This window comes from Gouania willdenowi, chromosome 13 (assembly GCF_900634775.1).
Source record: "Gouania willdenowi chromosome 13, fGouWil2.1, whole genome shotgun sequence".
Classification (NCBI taxonomy): Eukaryota; Metazoa; Chordata; class Actinopteri; order Blenniiformes; family Gobiesocidae; genus Gouania; species Gouania willdenowi.
Window position 1 is genome coordinate 2,815,037 of NC_041056.1, and position 21,624 is coordinate 2,836,660.

At 40.2% G+C, this 21,624-nt stretch overlaps 3 protein-coding genes across 5 annotated transcripts in view; all 3 read right to left on the minus strand.

Annotated features, from left to right (window-relative positions):
• Window positions 1–2,030: 2,030 nt before the first annotated feature.
• LOC114474467 (interleukin-1 receptor accessory protein-like) lies at window positions 2,031–3,005 on the minus strand. The gene has a single exon (XM_028464810.1). The coding sequence runs from the start codon at window positions 2,762–2,764 to the stop codon at window positions 2,360–2,362; it is 405 nt and encodes a 134-aa protein (XP_028320611.1). The 5' UTR covers window positions 2,765–3,005; the 3' UTR covers window positions 2,031–2,359.
• Window positions 3,006–3,586: 581 nt separating this feature from the next.
• Window positions 3,587–13,081, minus strand: LOC114474466 (interleukin-1 receptor accessory protein-like). 3 transcript variants are annotated; one of them, XM_028464806.1, is made up of 12 exons: window positions 12,917–13,081; window positions 11,332–11,399; window positions 8,491–8,683; window positions 8,326–8,409; window positions 7,928–8,141; window positions 6,666–6,834; window positions 6,521–6,592; window positions 6,322–6,457; window positions 6,084–6,232; window positions 5,419–5,592; window positions 4,732–4,875; window positions 3,587–4,535 (listed from the first exon to the last, which is right to left on the minus strand). In XM_028464806.1, coding segments are annotated over exons 1-12 (1,854 nt in total). In that variant the 5' UTR covers window positions 12,919–13,081; the 3' UTR covers window positions 3,587–4,086. The 3 variants fall into 3 exon arrangements, with proteins under 3 accessions (XP_028320607.1, XP_028320609.1, XP_028320610.1); XM_028464808.1 differs by having other exon boundaries at window positions 5,449–5,592; window positions 12,917–13,078; XM_028464809.1 differs by lacking the exon at window positions 11,332–11,399.
• A 399-nt stretch (window positions 13,082–13,480) lies between these two features.
• LOC114474550 (fibroblast growth factor 12-like) overlaps window positions 13,481–21,624 on the minus strand; it is a 13,154-nt gene continuing 5,010 nt past the window's right edge. The window contains exons 2-4 of the mRNA XM_028464945.1: window positions 21,272–21,443; window positions 18,373–18,571; window positions 13,481–16,304 (exon numbers count right to left, since the gene is read on the minus strand). Of these exons, the coding sequence (XP_028320746.1) occupies window positions 16,147–16,304; window positions 18,373–18,571; window positions 21,272–21,443 (529 nt within the window). The 3' untranslated portion in view covers window positions 13,481–16,146. The remainder of the gene's footprint in view (window positions 16,305–18,372; window positions 18,572–21,271; window positions 21,444–21,624) is intronic.

Genomic DNA, 21,624 nt, shown 5'->3' on the forward strand with positions numbered 1-21,624 from the left:
ATAATAATTTAATAATGATAAAATAAGAATGTTCTTACGCTATGTGTGTGTGTTTAGCGCCCTCTCTCCTGTGTGTGGGTGTGTGTCAGTGTGTGTGTGTTGTTGTGGCTGCTTCATGTTCCCATCACCGTACAGGTGTCATCTCAGGGTTATTTATTGGTTTATTTAGTATTCTCTGGGGCTCTGTTTTATACTTTTACTTTGTTTGAGCAGCACACGTGTGTTTCCTGGTAAGAGCTGCTTCTACTTCCTGTTTCACTGAGCTCGGTTCTTCGCGGCGGAGTTTCTCTCTGATGTTTGCGGCTCTTTGAGGAGCTTCAGGTTAATAGTTAATGACTCATCACTAACTGCATACCTACACAGAGACCCCCAGAGTGAGCAATAACACACGCACACACAAGATGGAGAACCTGGAAACTGCACACATAGTTTTCATCCCTTGGGATTTGAACCCTCAGCCTCAAATACGTCTCAAATATGAACTTTAAAGTGAACAAAAAGAGGCGAGGGGGCGGAGCCTGAAACAGGAGATGAGATTTAACTGGTTTGTGTTTAATATGAATGGACTGGTCCAACTGGTTATTAATTACTGTGTGTAAGTGTGTGAAAGGGGGGGGGCATAGGTCATCCACTTTAGTCGCATTCCATCCACACTCCACACACGCGACATTTGACATTTAATCCTCTGTTCATTCTACTCTCTCTCTCTGTGTGTGTGCGTGTGTGTGTGTGTGTGTTTCACTTCTTCAGTAGTGTTGATTAGGGTCAGGCACTGAGGTTGGAGGAGATGGCCTGTGTCTCTGTGCACTGGAAGCATCAAATCTTCCAAAATGCCTCACTCTGCTGAAGCATTAATGCATGGATGGATTTACTTATTATTTATCATTTTATTAATAAACTGTTTTTCCTTCCTCATGAATAAATATTTACTCTGTTTAATAATAAATTGATAACTGATAAATACAAAATAAATCCATTTTATGCATTATTGCTTCAGCAGAGTGAGGCATTTTGGAAGATTTGATGCTTCCAGTGCACATAAATAAATAAATAAATAAATAAATAAATAAATAAAATCAGTTGTTAGTTTATAAAAGTCTTTATTTAAAGTTAATGAAATATCAATACTTTAGAAAACAAAACCCAGGGATTTTATGTCAAACTGAGGTCATCAGAGCAGCTCTCAGCGCCCCCTGGTGGACAGTGTTAATAACTCACTACATTCTGTTCATGCAAGTTCATAAATGTCAGAGATAATTGGAAACATTAAGTACATTATTCTTCTTATTATTATTATTAGGAATAAATAAGTTAATATGTGGTTTTAAATTCACTCAATGACAAACACAGGCCCTTATGTTTGACACTGTTTAATATGAGGCTTTAAGAATTTATCAAATACATTGAAATAAATGCTTTGATGTTTTTATTTAATTTGTTCAGCTGCTGTTCATCATGTCTCCACTAGGGGTCACAATGTTCCACTGACAGTAACAGAACTGTCCAGCAGGAGGCAGCAAACACCACTGACTGATTTTGAGGTATTCATTGATTGTATATTTTCTATTTGGAACTGATTAACCACTAATTTAAGCCCTGCCCTCTCTTTTGGCTGCTGACATTTACTGTGATGTCAAGTCGTGAATAATCAATTGCTACAAATCTTCATCAATTACACAATCAAATAGTTGTTTCCTCGATCTATTGATTACTTCCTTGACTATTTGATCACACAATTACTCACTCAGCTATTTACTCCATTACAGAATTACTCACAATTACTTATTTACTGAAATATTTTTCATAAGCCCCGCCCTTTTTTGGCTGCCAAAATTTACTTTGATGTCAATAAATCAGTTGCTCAATTATAATTCCAGCAAGTTCATTTTGTCTTCTTCTTTGAAATTATATGTTAAACTTTCATTTATTCAGACCAATTTTTTCAGGAAATTTACTTCATAAATTTACTGTTAGTCTTCCTCAGAGGCATCTACATATATGTCTCTGAGGAAGACTGGCAGTTGGCAGTCGAAACATGTCAGGGGATCAAATTCAATTTAAAAGTAAATTTCCCCCCAAAAAAGTTGTTTGAATAAATGAAACCTTAACATACGATAACTCGATTGTTTCATTGATTATTTACTCTTTCTCAGATATTCCAGATTACTTGTTTACTCGGTTATTTATTTACTTGATTTTTCACTCGATTGTTTTATTCTTAAACACTAACTTGTTTTTGGCGCCACCTTCAGGTCAAACAGCATCACATTAATTTCTCAAAGTCCCATTTCAAGCCCCGCCCTCTATCTTTGCTCACCTGTGTGGTTTTGCTGAGTCACGGAAGGGGCGGGAGTCAGCATCACAGTGGGGTAAAAGGGGGTGGAGCTAGGCATGCAGTGTTTGATGGAGGCGGAGCCTGGTGAAGGGTGAGGTCAGACTGAGACCACGGCCCGTCAATCAGACGCCGACGCAGAGCCAGCGGCCGCACGGGCAGCGCCAAACGTAGGCGGAGCCAGAACCGAGAGCGCTGCGGCTCAGAGCGCCGCCCTCGCCACGAGACCACGCCCACGGATGCCAGGCGGAGTAGTTTGATCTCCGGGCAGCAAAGCCTCCTGACGGAGCGAAGAACCACTGACACCAGGGAGGCGCGGCGCTGTTGAAGGAGGACAAGGCCCACCCGGAGCTCCAGGTAGTGGAAGCTCTTCTCCAACAGGAAGTCAGGACTGAGCACGAAGAGCAGGCGGCGGCTTCGCTTCATCATCATCAGAACAGCGTCAGAGAGATCTGAGCGAGGAAAGATTTATTATGTTTGGAACAAACAACAGCAACAAATATCAAAATAACAAAACACATTTATGACTCACATAGAATAACAGCATGCGCGGGCGAGGAGGTGCAGCTCTACTCTGAGCTCCTCGTTCACCATAAACTGTAACATTCATTTTGGCTTTTTTTCATAATCCAACAGTTTTGAGAATTCTTAATAATCTTGCTTGATTTAGTCATCTTTTGTTTTATATCAAAGGTGACTTTTATTCTGAAAAGCTGTTATACTTTTTCTTTGTTACCAAATTAATACAGTAGAAAAAAGGTAGTATAATGTTCATAGGAGTTTGAGTGTTTAACATTTATAATTAAATAGTTGAATGTAAAGGAGGGCAACTGGCGGCCCGGAGCCCACATGTGGCCCTCGGTCTAATGTAGTGTGGGCCTGAAAAGTAAACGCACAAAATGACTCCAAAAACACACAAAATAACAATAAAAACACAGTTCCTTTGTTGTTTCCTGTGTTAATGCTCTGATTGGCTGTTATTATAATGCTGATCATGTGACCCTCAGATCAGATACAATCACATGTTTATGGCCCCTCCTCCTATGATAAAAGCTCTCCATATATGGTTCAATGGAATAAACTAAAATCACATTGGTTTGTGAGTTTTATGCATCTCTCTCTTTGTGTGTGTGTGTGTGTGTGTGTAGCCCCTCCCCTATTCAAACACAATCATTACAAACACTTGATTTTCATCAGAAAAACAACATGAATTTATGAATGAATAAATAAACTGAAAATCTGAAAGAAATGAAATGAATGAGTTTTGTTTTTATCTGTTACAAACACATGTAGATAAAAATCAGAGAAAGAAGAGTTTGGACACAAATCTCACAAGATCAAACGAGATCAAACAACGTGATCTCACGCTGCATTCAAAGCATCTCAGAACTCTGGATTTTGCAGCTTCCTACTTGAAACAGTGACCGTGAACGCCACCTGAAGGCGGAGCTTCTACCTGGTAAAGTCTGTAAAATAATCTAATATTCTCAAGGTCAGAAACGTTGGAAATATTGCCACGTGCTGCTACTGAACTCGATTGAACTCGGAGATCAGAATTTTCAACTGGGAAATGCAGAGTTTGGAGTTTCATTAAACGTGTTTGTCAGTCAGCTGCTTTATGATTGGCTACGTTCTGTTCCATGGGGTCATGAGTCGTCATTTTTCCTCACAAACACACGTAGAGTTTATGTCGTAAATATTGAACAGGTTTCATATTTACTCCCTTTCAGAGCAGGTGATCAGGATACAGTCTCTTATGATTGGATGAGTGAGCATTCATGTTCATGTTCACGTTCACCACTGGTCGTGACTAAACTTTTCTGTTCACTAGTTTCCTTTAAGCTCAGCTGGTTCTCTGAGTCCAATTGGTCGGCTTTCCTCATGGCCCCGCCCCTCCTCACAGGAAGCTCCACCCTCAGCCTCTTCCAGAAGCGTGAGGTCAGCTGCTCAGACTCCGCCCCCTTCCAGCGGATTAAAACCAGAGCAAGGCGAGCGCGTCGCAGCTCCCGTAGCGGGGGCCAGTTTCGTGGCGTCTGTCGGTACTGGATCAAGATGACTCGCAGGTTTCCAACCCGCGCCATGCTGTCGATCCCAGCCTGAAGCTCCAGCAGAGCCTGGGACCCCCGACAGCCATAGTCACCGCTCAGAACCACCAGGAGGCGCCGACTACGAGACACGAAGCTCAGAGTCTCATCAGTGATGGCTGGAAGAAGAGGATGAAGATGAAGATGAGGGTGAGTGTGTTTGGCATGTTTCCAGGTGATGATGAAGAAACGTGAAGATGTTTTACCTCCTCTGGCTTTTTAGAAGTCAATTAATTTTTGGATCAATTGATCGTGTGTGTGTGTGTATGTGTGTGTGTGTGTTTGTGTGCGTGTGTGTGTGCGTGTGTTACTCACTCCCTCCAGGTAAACTGTCTCTATCAAAGATACAGACTGAGTATCTGAGCTCATTCTCCAACACTCGCCTCAGAGTGAAAAGAACAAAGTTCTCCTCCTCACTGTTCCTCACGTAGGAGATGTACACATCATAGTCCTTATGGTCTGTAACACACACACACATCATAGTCCTTATGGTCTGTAACACACACACACATCATAGTCCTTATGGTCTGTAACACACACACACATCATAGTCCTTATGGTCTGTAACACACACACACATCATAGTCCTTATGGTCTGTAACACACACACACATCATAGTCCTTATGGTCTGTAACACACACACACACATCATAGTCCTTATGGTCTGTAACACACACACACACACACACACACACACACACATCATAGTCCTTATGGTCTGTAACACACACACACACACACACACACACACACATCATAGTCCTTATGGTCTGTAACACACACACACACACACACACACATCATAGTCCTTATGGTCTGTAACACACACACACACACATCATAGTCCTTATGGTCTGTAACACACGCGCACACACGCGCACACACACACACACACACACACACACACACACACACACACACACACACACACACACACACACACACACACACACACACACACACACACACACACACACACACACACACACACACACACACACCATAGTCCTTATGGTCTGTAACACACACACCTGTGTGCGTCTCGTCAGTTCCAAACCAGGATCTATAGATCAGGAGGATTTCCAACCAGAACACGTGATAAATGATGAAGAGAGAAAACATCAGCAGTAGAGTCACACCCAGGATACACCCCAGCTCCACTGAGGGTAACAACACTGAAATACACACAATAACACACACATTGATACAATAACACACATACACACTAGGAATGTGACGGTATTGACAATGTTGAGGTATTACAGGTGCCACTTAAAATAATAATAATAAACATGTTTTTGTGTTCGCTATAGCAAAACTACAAGTCCCATAATGCTTCGGGGTGTGGTCATAGGTTACAGGAGATTGAGCCAATGGCGTGGTGTGACAGTGTGAGGTCAAAAGTTAAAGGAAACATGGCAGATGGTAGAAACTGAGGAGTTTATAGAAGTCAGAGTGTTAGAAACACGTGGACAATATGTAAACACTGCTAATGTACCGTGTGCTAGTCTAATGGAAATATGAGCTAACATGAGAAGACACTTAACAACCTGACATCACACAAAGTTGAAGGATTGAGTCAAACAAACAATCCAGTCTGATTAAAAACTGTAAAAGAAACATTTAGAACCAAATGTCCTTCCCTCCCAGACCCTGGGACACTGACCCTCCTCCTGGAGCTGGACTCTCCTGGTCTCAAAGCCTCTGTCGTTTCTCACTGAACAGTTGAACTCTCGGCTCAGGTCAGCTGACAGGAAGTCCTGGACCAGTAGGACGCTCTCCAAAGTAAGATCCCCGAAGTCCTCGTGTACCTCGCTGCTTTTCACAATAAAAGCCCCACACAGTGATTAGCTAAATCACTACTTCCTTATTCCTTAGTTACTGGAACTGAGTACTTTGATCACCTGACGGTGTGGGAGAAGCGGTGATGATCCGTCAGATGTTCCAGCATCTTTCCGTCCACCGTCCACCACATGTCCTTCAAAGGCTTCCGTAAGATGAAAGGAAACAGACCTCGGCACAGGAGACGCACCTCAGAGCCTGAAACACACACACGTTAGCTAGCACACACACACGTTAGGTTGGATTTATTTGTTTGGTTACCCGCTCTGACGATGGACACGTGTTCCAGAGCAGGAAACAGGATGCTGGGTTCTTTGGGCACCCATGGTGGATCTATGAAGGTCATAGACAGAGTTAGCTTCACTCTGCGCCTGAGCATCGGATGCTACGCTAACCGACCACTCACAGACGGCGGTGACGTTGATGCTGCGGGTGAAGCTCAGTGTACGTCCATTCCTGCTGTAGTTGATGGTGCAGACGTAGAGGCCCTGGTACGACGCCACCATGGTGTGGAAACGTAGACTGGTCCCTTGCTGCTGACGGTCACTGTTACCAAACGGATAGCGACGACAGCGCTGAGAGCCAGAGAGGGAGGGGTTAGCACGCTGACTTAGCATCACCATCAGTGCTGACCCTGCCCACAGTCCCACATGTTTGGTTAGCTTTGCTTGCATGTAGCAGCTTTTCCCACATGTTTCAGTTAGCTTAGCATTTGGTCTACAGTCCCACATGTTTGAGTTAGCTTAACATGTATCCACCAGTCTAACATGTTTGAATTAGCTCAGCATGGAGCAACCAGTTCCATATATTTTGTTAGCTTAGCATGTAGCAGCTATTCCCAAATGTTTGGTTAGCTTAGCATGTAGCAGCTATTCCCACATGTTTGGTCAGCATAGCATGTAGCAGCTATCCCGACATGTTTGGGTTAGCTTAGCATGTAGCAGCTATCCCCACGTTTGGGTTAGCTTAGCATGTAGCAGCTATCCCCAAATGTTTGGTCAGCTTAATATGTAGCAGCTATCCCCACATGTTTGGGTTAGCTTAGCATGTAGCAGCTATCCCCATGTTTGGGTTAGCTTAGCATGTAGCAGCTATCCCCACATGTTTGGTCAGCTTAATTTGTAGCAGCTATCCCCACATGTTTGGGCTAGCTTAGCATGTAGCAGCTATCCCCACATGTTTAGGTTAGCTTAGCATGTAGTAGCTATTACCACATGTTTGGTTAGCTTGGCATGTAGCTGTGCTGATACCTTCCACAGTTACTTTATTTAGAGATGAATGAGTCATCAAAAAACCCAACTGAGATTCTGCTTAGTCAGCAGAATTACCACAAATGTAACAATTGTAAAATCAGAAGAAAATTATTGGATATCTGCTGAATCAGCAGGAAAGTCCTAAGAATCTAACGAGTCAGCGGAAAAATTAGTTAACAAATGTAGATTGCTGAGATAATGCCTGAAAATCTGCCAAGTCAGCGTAGAACACATGAGCAAGTTAATGAGTCAGCAAAAACAAAAGTCAATAAAACCATTTTAAGAATCTGATGAGTCAGCATAGAAAACCTGCAAGTCAGTCCAATCAGCAGAAAGTCTAGTAAGTCAGCTGACTTAAAAAATCTTCAGATATTTTCTGCTGAGTCATCAGTAAAGCGCAGTGTCACACACTAACCTGGTACCAGGTGACGTTGGGCGGTCCCACATCAGACATCTTGGCCGCCTCCTGCAGGTCCGGACACTCTAGGGTGTCGCTCACCTGCAGAGGAATGATGGCCTTGGTCGTTGCCACGGCAACGGGTAGCTGGCAGCGGTCGCCATGGACAACAACGTTATCACGTCTCGTCACCGTCAGACGGATAGAGATTTTACTGCAGGACGACTTGTTCCTGCAGGTAGAGAAGGAGCAGGTAACTGAGCTGGAATAGCTGGTTTAAAACAGACTGGTTTAACTTGTTTAATTATCTTAACTAGTTTAGCTTGTTCTAACTAGTTTAACGTGTTTGAACAGGTGTAACTTGTTTTAATTTGCTTAACTAATTTAACTAGTTTTAACTAGTTTATTGAACACACCTTAGCATACAGATGTAGTTTCCTCCATCCATGACCTCAGCCGGCTGCAGCCACAGTCTCTCTCTGTCTTTACTGAGCCGAGAACTACAGAACATAGCAGCCAATCAGTGAGCAGGAGTCAGAACACAGCAGCCAATCAGTGAGCAGGGTGAGTTGTTTTCTGACCTGAGGAGGAGAGGCTCCTCCAGGGCATGGCCGTGGGGGAGGCGGTACCAGAACAGGGCGTGTCCAGCGCTCTGGGTGGAGGTGTAATTGTAGACAGAGGGATGAGAGAAGAGAGGACAGGACAGCCAGCAAACCTCCCCCTCCAGGACGGACACTGCCTCACTGGACTCCCCCCAGTCATAGCACCAGGACTCTGAGGGACGGACACACAGGCAACCAATCAGCACGCAAATTCATTCCAAACATGATGGCCAACCATGGGTCTAAACTGTTTGGGTTAGCTTAGCACGTAGCAACCAGTCCCACAGGATTGGTTAGCTTAGCACGTAGTGATCAGTACCACATGTTTGAGTTAGCTTAGCATATAGCAAAAATCCAACATGTTTGGGTTAGCTTAACACGTAGCAACCAGTACCACATGTTTGGGTTAGCTTAGAACGTAGCAAAAATCCCACATGTTTGGGTTAGCTTAGCATGTAGGGACCAGTCCCACAGGTTTGGTTAGCTTAGCACATAGCGACCAGTACCACATGTTTGGTTAGCCTCGTACTTAACGTAGGATGACCATACGTCCTGTTTTACCCAGACATGTCCTGTTTTCCTGTCCTGTGTCACGTACTGAGTTTACCTGAGATTATAACCCTAACCCTAACATAATCCAATAAACAAATAAAACACGTGTCCATTCACATTAAAAACAAAAATACATAATTTTTTTTAGCAAAATTCATTTTCTGGTTATGCGCATATACAATCTCAGTACGATGTGCACTCAGTACATGACACTGGACCGTCCGGCCAGATTTTAAAAACTCATGAAAAGGTCCAGGTTTCCCAGGGACCCTGAATGCATCTCGAGAACAGTTAAATTAAATACTGTAACTTCTCTAATATTTGCTCTGTCTGAGACATTCCACCAGTTTCTGAGAGCTAATGAGTTGCTCCTTACAGCCAACATCTCATTACGGTAATGTTATTGTAAAGTGACAGAATCATTAAGCCACTTTCTTTTGATGAAATCGTCAGACAAGCAGCAGAGAGAGGAGAAAGACTTAAAGCTGCAGTATGTAAGTTGTTTTTTTGTTTTTTTTTGTTGCTTCATTTGGTCAAAAATCCCTAATCACCTTTGAGGTTTGTACATATTATAATTCAAAGTGTTCTGGGTGGAAACTGGACCTCTGCTCCTTCTCTTGGCTCTATATTTAAGCTTTACAAACCCAAATGCGTAACGCTAGATTTTAGCCAATCAGAGATCTTTCTACAGAGTGCTCCATCAGCTGTTTTGGATGGATAAATAAAGGATGAATGATGGATGAAGTGAAGCTAAATGACGATGGATGGTGCAGCAGCTTCATTACAAAAATTGAGAACAGAAGGTCTCAGAGTTCTACAGATGTTCACTTTGGTCAAAGGTTTTTAAAATGAGACGTTCCTACAGATGTTTTTGCAGATGTTCCTACAAACATTACTACAGACGTACCTACATATTTCCCTACAGATGTTTGTGCAGATGTTCCTCCAGATGCTTCTACAGATATTCCACCGAGGTTTTTGCAGATGTTCCTACATACATTCCTACAGACGTTCCTACATATGTTCCTCCAGATGCTTCGACAGATATTTCTACAGATGTTATTGCAGATGTTCCAACAGATGTTCCTGCAGGTGTTCCGACAGATGTTTTTGCAGCTGTTCCTACAGAAGTTTTTGTAGATGTTTTTGCAGATGTTTCTAAAGATATTTGTACAGACGTTCCTTATGATCAGGTACCTCAGAGTGATTTCTGCTCAGTTGAGATGTTTCTGACGCCGTGTTACTGTTACCATCTTCATCATAATCACCACTGCAATAACTCAATCCAATCAGAGCTCATCCTGATGATGGATGTGTGTGTGTGTGTGTGTGTGTGTGTGTGTGATGGTCGATCGATGTTTTCATTAACGTGAGCAAAGCTGTACTGTTGTCCAATCAGGAGCCAAGGATGTAAAGGGATGACTCAGCAGTTCCTCTATGAGCTAACAAAGAAAACAGATTAATTTATACTACTACATTTCCCATAATCCTCTGCACCAGTAGGTTGTATTGATGTTGACCTTGTAGAGATCAGTTATCTAACAAACAGTTCAGAGTTTATTTACGCACGCAAGCACGCACAGTGTGTCCATGTTAGCGCTCCTGATGCTAATGCTAACACTGGATCAATACATTTCTAATCCCTGTAGATAAAAATCATCTTTAAACTTATTGATTTCTCTGCTGAGTGTTTCACCTCATCGACTCTTCCTCCTCCTCCATCAATCACCCTCTTCCTCCTCCTCCTCCTCCTCTTCCTCACTTTAACATTGTTACTGTTGAACCTCGTTACCCCTCGAGTATCATCCCAGGGCTTTGCATTTCACAATAAAAGCTTTTCAGAGGATGTTTTTAAACTGATCGATCAGTTTACACCACAGGATCACATTCAAGACACACACACACACACACATATATGCAGATGTGAATTATAACTACATTGTGTGTATAATGTGTGTAGTTTAATATAATTAAGCAGCGGACTTTAAAATATAGATTAATATACTTTGGAACCATTTACCTCAGACTGTGAAATCTCTATCCACTTTAAACTCTTTAAAAAAATTAAATTAAATTTTTGCAGATGTTGATTTTCAAAACAATATATTTTTTGTATTCATGTGTTGCTTAGTTGTAGTTGAAATTAGTGACTTTATAAGACTCTGTGGTGTTCTTCACCTCGACCATCACAGTTAAGTTATAAATGTTTGATGGATTGTTTAATATTGTTTTGTGTGCCTACAATATATAAATAAATAAATAAATTACCTGATTGGTCGCTAGTTTGACTGACAGCGAGTGAAGCCCCGCCCATCAAAACCCAGAAAAAGGAGAACCTGCAATAAACACACAGAAAACATGAGCGTGGACTGATTTATTTGGAGAACTGGGGCTTTTCAAAATAAAACACAATAAATCAAACACTACGTGTGTGTGTGTGTGTGTGTGTGTGTGTGTGTATGTTCACCGTTATGATTCACTAACGTGACCAGAGGGGTATTCCATAAAGCGGGTTATGTTCTTCTCTGAGTATGTTACCATGGCAACATTGTCCGTGAACTAAACCTGGTCGCTGACAGGTTTTATCAAAGAAACCCTGGGTTTCCACGTGGCTCCGCCCACCTGAACACCATTTCTGAACACTTTAATAAACCTTAACACTTTTCTCTGAAACACATTAGTAACATCACACACCACAGACGTGTTCACATCATTACTAATGTTGTGTTGTTTTATGTTTTTTTTTTTTTTTGCTTTTTTTTGTGATAACGGTAATTTTCTTTATAACATTGTAGATGTAGATCATTAAGTGAAACACACTGAGAGGTTGATCTACATTAAAACATCTACTGACGTCTGTAGTAAAGTTCACTGAATACAAACCTGTGGATAATATAAAGGAGGAGATGATCATTTAAATTAATCCACTTTTAAGGCTCGATTGTTGTTTTATATTGTTATACAGTTAAATCTATAGATCACACCTCTATGAAGGTATGATGGAGCAGTGAATTGTGATTTTTTTTTAATTTTTTAAGACGTTGAGATGACTCTGGCGCCAATATTACATTAAAAATCAATATAATTGATGAGATATGAAGCAGCATTTACTGTCTTAATATCCAGTGTAACAGGAGGACTCTCTATGCAGACATCCTATGCTGCTGACACGTCTCCTCAGACACATTTTATTCATATTATTCACCGCTCGTCACGTCACTGAAGCAATAAAGTGATGAAGCGACCAAAAAATGTGACTAATTACAAGTGATTTAAGCCACTATAGTCACTGAAGACTGAACACACCTTTAGAACAGGATCATATTCATCAAACACCGACTTATTTCACCATCAGGGTGAATCTTTGATCCACTGATGATGTCTTTTTATCGCGCGCGTGCACGTCAGTAACCCAAGGTTTACATACTCAGGGTTTATTAACCCACTTCATACCAGCTGTAATGGAATCAGATACACAGAGTTTCCCATCGCTGGGTATGTTGACCCATAGTTTATGGATAGACTCAGAGTTTGTTAACCCTCCTTTATGGAACACCCCTCTGCTGTGCGCACGCGCCACACAATCGCCGTGAAACTGTCACTTTAGACACGTTTTAAAGGACTTTCGGCGCACAGAGACTAACCGACTCTCACAGGACCACATTAACTCACGGTCTTCACTCATGAGGATGATAATCATGTGATTTACTGACACTTTAGACTAAATCACCGACCACAACTGCCACAGGAAGTGTTTAAAACATAAGGTATGCGCTACCGTATGTGGTGCGCACCAGAGTCCTTAAAGAAAATCACACATTTTAGTAAAAAGTGACGAACGAGCGGGACTTACATGGAGGAGTCGCTACCGGAGAGTCGAATCAGTCTGGATCGGTTCTGTTGGACCAATCAGCGATGTTCACACGCACGAGTAGCGGAAGAAAGGCGTGGAAGTCCGCCCACCTCTTCCTCATGACATCAAACCTGCGTGACACACACACACACACACACACACACACACACACACACACACACACACACAGAGTCTCTATCAGCATTACTATGGTGGTAGATTTGTGTCTTTATTATTCAATCAAAAATAAATATTTTCATTAAAAAAAATAAATAAAAACAAAAACAAAAAACGTGTTCAAATGCAAAAGAATATTTGAGACCCAAATAATAATTGCATTTGAAAACTTTTTTTCTTTGATTAAAAATAATGAATTTTTGATTTAATAATAAAGACAAATCCACTAATATAATACACGTGCACTTTGCAACTGTTTTTAAAGATGTTGGCGCCTCCTGGTGGTCAGTAAGTGAAACTGCATAAATCTGAGCGCAGCTCCTTAGAACCAGAGATCTATAATAATAAATATTATATTCTTATAACAAACTCAGACACAAACTCCACCAGGTGTTGTTGTTGTTTTATTGTTTTATGCTCGTTGTTGTTTTCTTTATTTTCGCTGCGTATTTGCGATGATTTTTGTACAGACGATGTTTATCATGAGCTGAAAAGATGCAAACAAAACAAACATCTACAGTATTCCTCCAATCAGGGGCCGTCCTTTTATCCCCGATGACATCATTAGATCATTAGCATAGCGAAGACGCCCCCTTCAGGCCCGGAATGGATCAACAGTTTGTGTTTTCAGATGATTTTTGGATTCAACAATTTATGATTCAATGTTTTTTTTAAAAATGTATCATTTGATCTTGTTTTATTGAAATATTGATTAAAATGTTGTCTTTATTTTAGAAAGAAGGAAATCATGTTGGAAGCTAACGGAACATTTTAAACAATCAAATGTTTGGTTTTTTATCTTAGTACAAATCGTCTTCTTGTGTTTTTCTCGTCTCGACTGAAGGGGGCGTCGTTCACTCTGTGTGTGTTCGTTAGCTTCGAAGCTCAGAATCGTTAGTGTAGCAATCACGGCTCACAAACTCTCCAACAAACGGTCCGACTCCAACCCAACTGGAAGACTTCCTTAGAGGCAAGTGTGGTGGATTGTGATTGGTCCGTTTCTTCTGTCATTCAGTCAAAGGTTTAGGCCACACCCCCACACTGTCTCTTTCGACAATGAAAGCTTTGGAAAGCCCCACGTGGTCACATGTTAACCTCAGGCAGTGTTGGAGCCACAGTGAAGCACTAAATCTACTGGTGATCGTGTTAATTGGTGACTGAGTCCCAGTCAGTCACCAGTTAACATGGACAGTGAAGCCCCGCCCCCGCAGTGAGAGAGGCTACTGCTGTACAGTACTGACTAGTTTAACACTGTGATGTAATCATCAGTTAACATGAACACAAGTTTGACCAGAACACCAGCGAAGCTTCTTGTTGTCTAATCTTTAACGTCCAATCATTTTTTAATGTGGGCGTGGCCTGAGGAAGGCCTGACATTCCTAAGGATTGAATTATTTTAAGGCCGAACATTCAGAAACAGACAAAGTGTCGACTCAGCAAAACGCATGCAGGTGATTGGTGGTCCATCCCATAATAATACACCAGTCCAGCACTCAAAGGTCCACCAACGTAAACCGGCTTCATGCAATAGAAGTGTCCCAGCCGACCGTGAATGCAGCGTGATGAGTTCAAAAACCTGCAGAGAAATTCTCCGTCTCAGCAACATCTCGTCCTAGAATACATGAAACCTCACCAAAATGATGAAAAATCTATCCAGAAATAAAAAAAAAAAAACTGTAAAAACAAATAAAAATAATAAATAAAAATAATTTTAAAATGTATATAAAGTCGATTAAAATATATATTTCAATAAAAATCGACGCAAATTCAATAAAACAAAAGCATATTATGAGCAGTTTGATACTTTACAATCTAATACCTTTTAATTCCACAGGGGGCGCACTGACCTCAGGGAAAGTATGTTAATGTTTCATAAAAATAATTTAAATGTCTTTGGAGCGTTAAAGTATTTGTAACTGTAATCCTTTCACTTCACATAAATAATGAATAATCCTGAAACCAAGTCTTAAAAAAAAAAAAAAATTATTATTGTTTGGATATCCATTAAATCAAAACTAGATTTCAATTCAGTTTATCTTTGTGTAAGAAAATACCCCTAATTCTGTATTTTTGAGATATTTTCATATTGATTTTAAATTGTTTTGGATAATTTTATATTAATTTGAATCACACCATATTTAGATTACAGATTATTTTTGTTTTTCTGGATTATTCCAGATTTCTCTAGATTACTACAGTTCTTGTTTTTTTTTTGTTATTCCAAATTACATAGAAAATTCTGTATTATTTTTATTTAATTTTGGTGATTCTGGATAATTAATTTTATTGTTTAAAAATCATTTCAGAATGACCTTTAAGTTATTTGAGTTATTTTTGGATTTCATCAGAATAATTTATTTTTTAATTACTTGTATTATTGCAGATTATTTTGTATTATTATGGAATAATAAAAGTACATTTTCTATTATCTTTCTAATCATTGTGGATTAATTGATCTCAGATTAATGGGATCCTGTTTGTCTGATGGAGGATTTCTCTGCAGGTCCTTTAAAGTAACTCGTTTCTCGGTGAGTTCATTCAGTGGAAACAGGAAGTTGTGAGGAGGCGATCGCTCTCCTCTGATTGGATGAAGAAAGCCGAGACGAAGAAGAAGAAGAAGAAGAAGAAGAAGAAGAAGAAGAAGAAGAAGAAGAAGAAGAAGAAGAAGAAGGAAAAGAAAAAGAAAAAGAAGAAGAAGAAGAAGAAGAAAAAGAAAAAGAAAAAGAAGAAGAAGAAGAAGAAGAAGAAGAAGACGAAGAAGAAGAAGAAGAAGAGGAAGAAGAAGAAGCGCGTTGTGTTCAAAGTGCAGGAAAGAGTTCATGGCTTAAAGCTTGGTGACGTGTGCGAGCTGCTCCCACAGCTTTTTGCATAAAATGAAAATTTCAGCGTCATCAACGTCCGTTATTATTTTTTTAAATATCAGAGCAAACCCCGCCCTCAGCCTCAAGCCCCGCCCCTTTGGATTTCCCTCCTTTTTGTAGCTTTTTTTCAGTGGTTTTGTGGTGGCGGTGGTGGTTGTAATGGAGTCCTCCTCCTGCGGGGTGCGCTGCAGGCTACGAGCCGTCGCGCTCTGTGATGTCATCATCGTCGTCGTCCTGCGGCACCTCCTCCAGGCCGTGCACCCGTTCCGCGCCATTTATGGTGGGGCTCCGGGACGACTTCAGCAGCTTCTCCTCCAGCTCGTGCAGCGACGGCTCTTTGTACATGCACACTGAGGAAAACACATGAAGAAGAAACGCACGTCAGCACGGTGACCAACAGTTTCATCACACCATCAATGATTCACGCCTATTCGTTCAACTTTTATCAGAGCGGGGCCATGTGTTTGTTTGATGCAAGGGCTACATTATCTACATTCATGTCAGCATTTAGTACGTGTCAAACTCAAGGCCCGAGGGCCAAATCCGGCCATTTAAAACATCCAAATCGGCCCGCAGGGGAAAGTTAAAAAATGACTGAGAAACCAGTATAAATTACCAAATAAAGTAGTAGTGAATGTATCAGTAGGGTTGCAAATTGTAAGTAATTTTAAATCACTGTATCACATCCACACATAAATATTGGTATCCATGCAAAAATAATACACTTAAAAAAAAAAAAAAAAACAATTCAACAGATTTATTATGAAGAAGAACTTTACAATTATTCAAGTGGTGTTCCATTGAATTTATCACAAATTCAATAAAACTACAATATTTGCAAGTAATTTTTACTCTCAAATCGTTGAAAAAAAATCCACATTTTTCTAAAATCTTCCTCAATCCTTAAATTATTTGACAAAATGTCCCCAAATTAAATAAATATAGTCACTACCTGTCACCCATTGCTTTGATATTGTGCGTTATATACTACATATTGTATATCATTTATACACGGAAATGCAAAGTAGCTAATGTTGAAATTGTTTGATTCCCAACCTCTGCGGCCCACTTCAAATCAAACGTATCCATATTTGGCCCCTGAACTAAGATGAATTTGACACCCCTGGTGTAGAATAATGACCAATGTCAGCATTAATATAGGAAAGAAAAAAGTTTTTAACGTAATTGTGTGTTTTTCTGTCATTCTGTGTATGTTTGTTTATTATGTGCTTTTCTGTTGCCCTTTTGTGTATGTTTCCTTTAAAATGTATCTCTTTTGGAGTCATATTGTGTATTTGTGTTGTCATTTTGCTTTTTCTTAGGAGTCTTTTTTGTTTATTTGGGTCGTCGCTTTGTTTGTTTGTAATACTGTGGGTTTGCAGAGTCCTTTTTTGTTGTTTTTCTTGTCTTATTGTGTACTTTTCTTGTCAATTTCTGTTATTTTGTTGAGTCATTTTGTGTATTGTGTATCTTGGTTAACTAAGCTAAACACTGAGCTAAACACTGAGCTAACTGAATTACACACCAAGCTAACTGAGCTAAACACCACCCTAACTGATCTAAATATTGAGCTAATCACTGAGCTAACTGAGCTAAACACCAAGATAACTGAGCTAAACGTTGAGCTAACTGAGCTAAACACTGAGCTAACTGAGCAGAACACCAAGCTAATTGAGCTACACACTAAGCTAACTGAGCTAAACATTGAGCTAAACACCACCCTAACTGATCTAAATGTTGAGCTAATCACTGAGCTAACTGAGCTAAACACCAAGCTAATTGAGCTAAACACCGAGCTCAGTGAGCTAACTGAGCTAAAAATTAAGTTAACTGAGCTAAACACTAAGCTAACTGAGCTAAACATTGATCTAAATGAGCTAATTGTTGAGCTAACTGCGCTAAACGTTGAGCTAACTGAGCTAAACGTTGAGCTAATTGAGCAAAACACAGAGTGTGCGCGTGTTTGTTTATTGTGTGCTTTACTGTTGTCTTTTTGTGTATCTTTCCTGTAAAATGCATTTCTTTTGGAGTCATATTGAGCATTTGTGTTATCATTTAGCATTTTTTGAGGAGCCTTTTTTGTGTATTCGTGTTGTTTTGTTTGTTTGTTGTACTGTGGTTTTTGGGGAGTCATTTTCTGGTGTTTTTCTCATCATTTTCTGTCATTTTGCACGTTTTTTAAGTCATTTTCGAAGTAGTTTTATGTTTTTCTGGAATATTTAGTTTTTCTTGTCTTTTAATGTATTTTTGTGCGTTTACTTTGGGGGCCGGATAGAGATAGACCGACAGCCGCATGTGGCCCCCAGGCCGCCATTTGACTACTTTTGATCTACACCTTTGTTTTCTTATCGAAACACATTAGTCATCACTTAACATGGACACCAGTTTGAGCACAACACCAGTGTGTGTGTGTCGAACCTTCTATGGGTCGGGGGACAAAGTGTGAGCAGGGCTTGGTCTTCTTCACACGGTTCCCCTTCATGATGACTCCGTCCTTGTTGAGGCCCAGGAACCAGGCCCGACCCGACTCATGCTGACGGTACAGAGTGGACGAGTAGATGACGTAGTAGTTCTCAAACACCGACTCCTTAAACTTACACTCTGCTGTGAACAAGTCCTGATACACACACACACACAAATATGAAAATATTTACAAACACACAAAAGTATTGAATGTCTTTGCAAATCACAAATTCCTGAAAACTCTGTATAAACTCTAACTGTTGTCGGGTGTGTGTGTTTGTGTATGTGAGCTAATTGAGATCAACACTGAGCTAAATAAGCTAAACACTGAGCTAAATACCAAGCTAACTGAGATAAACAACAAGCTAAGTGAGCTAAACACCAAGCTAACTGAGCTAAACACTAAACACCAAGCAAACTGAGCTAAACACCAAGCTAACTGAGCTAAACACTAAGCTAAACATTGATTTAACTGAGCTAAACACCAAGCTAACTGAGATAAACAACAAGTTAAATGAGCTAAACACCAAGCTAACTGAGCTAAACACTAAGCTAAACATTGATTTAACTGAGCTAAACACCAAGCTAACTGAGATAAACAACAAGTTAAATGAGCTAAACACCAAGCTAACTGAGCTAAACACTAAACACCAAGCTAACTGAGCTAAACACTAAGCTAAACATTGATTTAACTGAGCTAAACACCAAGCTAACTGGGCTAAACAATAAGCTAAACAATGAGGTAACTGAGCTAAACACCAAGCTAACTCAGCTTAACACCAAGCTAAGTGAGCTAAACACCAAGCTAACTGAGCTAAACACCAAACTAACTGAGCTAAAAATTAAGCTAACTGAGCTAAACACTGAGCTAAAAATTAAGCTAACTGAGCTAAACACCAAGCTAAGTGCGCTATACACCAAGCTAACTGATCTAAACGCTAAGGTAAATGCCAAGCTAACTGAGCTAACAGAGCTAAACACTGAGCTAACTGAGCTAAACTTTAAGCTAAACAAGTGGCTAACTTTAGATATAGTTTATAAAGTTTAGAGAAAGAGAGAGTTGGCAGATTTTGGAGAATGATGAGAAAGCATCAGTATGAATTTATACATGAAACAAGAGATTATTTTACAGTATGTCTCACAAGTCAACACTGTTATTTATTTATTTTGTCAGTAGCACTGTTAATTCTGAATAAAATCTCCCCTGTTCTGAACTTCATTGTCCAAGTTACACATGCATATTCAGTGACTTCTTCCTCGTTCAACAAATGCTTTCCTAAGGTGAGGAAAACAACCATTACACAACTTGTGATAATGTAAGAAAACTGGTGGCTTAGTATTCAGAGAACAGGACTGAAAAAATTGTTATAAGAGGAGGGTAGGGCTGAACGATTTTGGAAAATGATCTAATTACGATTTTTTCCTCAATATTGTGATTGCGATTTAATATGCGATAATTTTCTCAAGGGCCTCTTGTCATGTATTTTTCAATAAACACAAGCAATAAATCAATTTGTTTCATAATAAACAATTTCAGATTTATTTAAACTTTAAATAAATACAAAGTATAAATTTTAAATCACAGATTACAACAATAAAGCAAACAAATCTGTGGCTTTACCTCTTCAACATTAGGGATGGGTATACTACTATACTACTACTATTATCAATCCGGTACTTTATCGATCAATTACTTTTTTTAATCAATGGAAAAACACAAAACAACACAAAAAAAGCAAAACAAAGAATGAACATCAATCTGTTTATTTTTGAACATTTTCAACAATATGGCACACAGAATATATTAAAAAAATACTAAATAAATAGTTCTAAATAAAACAATATAAATGTATAAATAAAACAGTAAAAAATACCGTATAAATAACTTTATAAATAAATAAAAACACTAAACCAACTATCTAAACAATACAAATATTCAAATCAAGCATATCAAACAACTTAACAATAAAGTTGTTAGCCATATTAACTCACAGCGTTTTAGCTGTAAGATAATATACGATCACAAGTCACAACTCAAACTAAATGTTGCTGGCAGCCGAGGCACTGTAGCGGCCGATGTGGGGGAAACCTACGCATCCTTCGACTGCTACGCTGAGACGACCCAGCGGCCCATGAAGCAGCGGGTTGCCTGCCAGCACTCGCCGCCACTGGAGCAGAAGTGTGGCTGCAGCGGAGGACTATCGGCTAGGCTAAAGGCTAAGCCGTGGAGAACCCCGCACAGCGCGCACACACACACATACAACTCATCTGCTTCTGCTGCTCTGGTTCTGCAGGGGCACACACTTTTCTGACTCAAAATCACAATAGCCGCTTAAATAGCCATGTGTTTTACTGTAGAGTGCAGTTTTTTGGATGACAACAATAATAAATGTGTAGATAGCATCTACAGACACGCCTACTCATGAAGCGAGGCGAGCACTGTCTACAGTAGCCCCTCCCATCAGTCAGCGCCACATGCAGGTTCTTAAGGAGGACTGACAGGCAGTGCGGCAGTATCAATGCTTGTCTGAGGCTTGAGGATTAACGGCACCTTAAAAATACCGGTAACAGGACCGACAAGGATGAAGCTTGTCGGTCCCAAAACGAAAAAAAAAATTAAAAAAAATCACGTTTTATGATATCGCGAGAATATCGCAAATGCAATTAATCGTTCAGCCTTGCTGGAGGGCCAGGGTTCAAATCTCCTTGGAACCACTTTTGGGAAAATTTACATACAGAGAATACATTGATATGTTTATTATATACATGTGATTATTTATGTAGAGAAATATATTATTCATACATTTTTTGGTTCATAGTCATTCCCAAGAACTGTGTGTGTGTGTGTTCTTACTGATGTGTAGAGAAATCCTTCAGCGTTCATAGCCATGTAAAGCCCCGCCTTCACTCCCTGCATGGCCACCACCCTCAGACCTACAGGAATGAGGTTAAAGAGAGCTGAAACACACACACACACACACACACACACACGCACACACGCACACACACACACACACACACACACACACACACAGTGTTATGCCACTAGAGGGCACTGTGATCCAGGTCACTATGTGCTGCTGATGTCCTGGTTTCCTGGTCCTGAGACCATCTGATGCTCCTCAATGGTTAAATCAGTGATGAACATTTACATAATAATGTCCCAAGAAAACATTGAGATGATAGAAAATGTAAAATAAAATACAC

Excerpts from the sequence above, each read along its gene's own strand:
- LOC114474467 (XM_028464810.1), bottom strand. The coding sequence starts at position 2,764 with ATGATGATGAAGCGAAGCCGCCGCCTGCTCTTCGTGCTCAGTCCTGAC.
- LOC114474466 (XM_028464806.1), bottom strand. Across the intron at positions 8,142-8,325 it reads AACTACATCTGTATGCTAAG|GAACAAGTCGTCCTGCAGTA; the intron begins GTGTGTTCAATA and ends CTCTACCTGCAG. Across the intron at positions 6,835-7,927 it reads CCAACGTCACCTGGTACCAG|CGCTGTCGTCGCTATCCGTT; the intron begins GTTAGTGTGTGA and ends TCTGGCTCTCAG.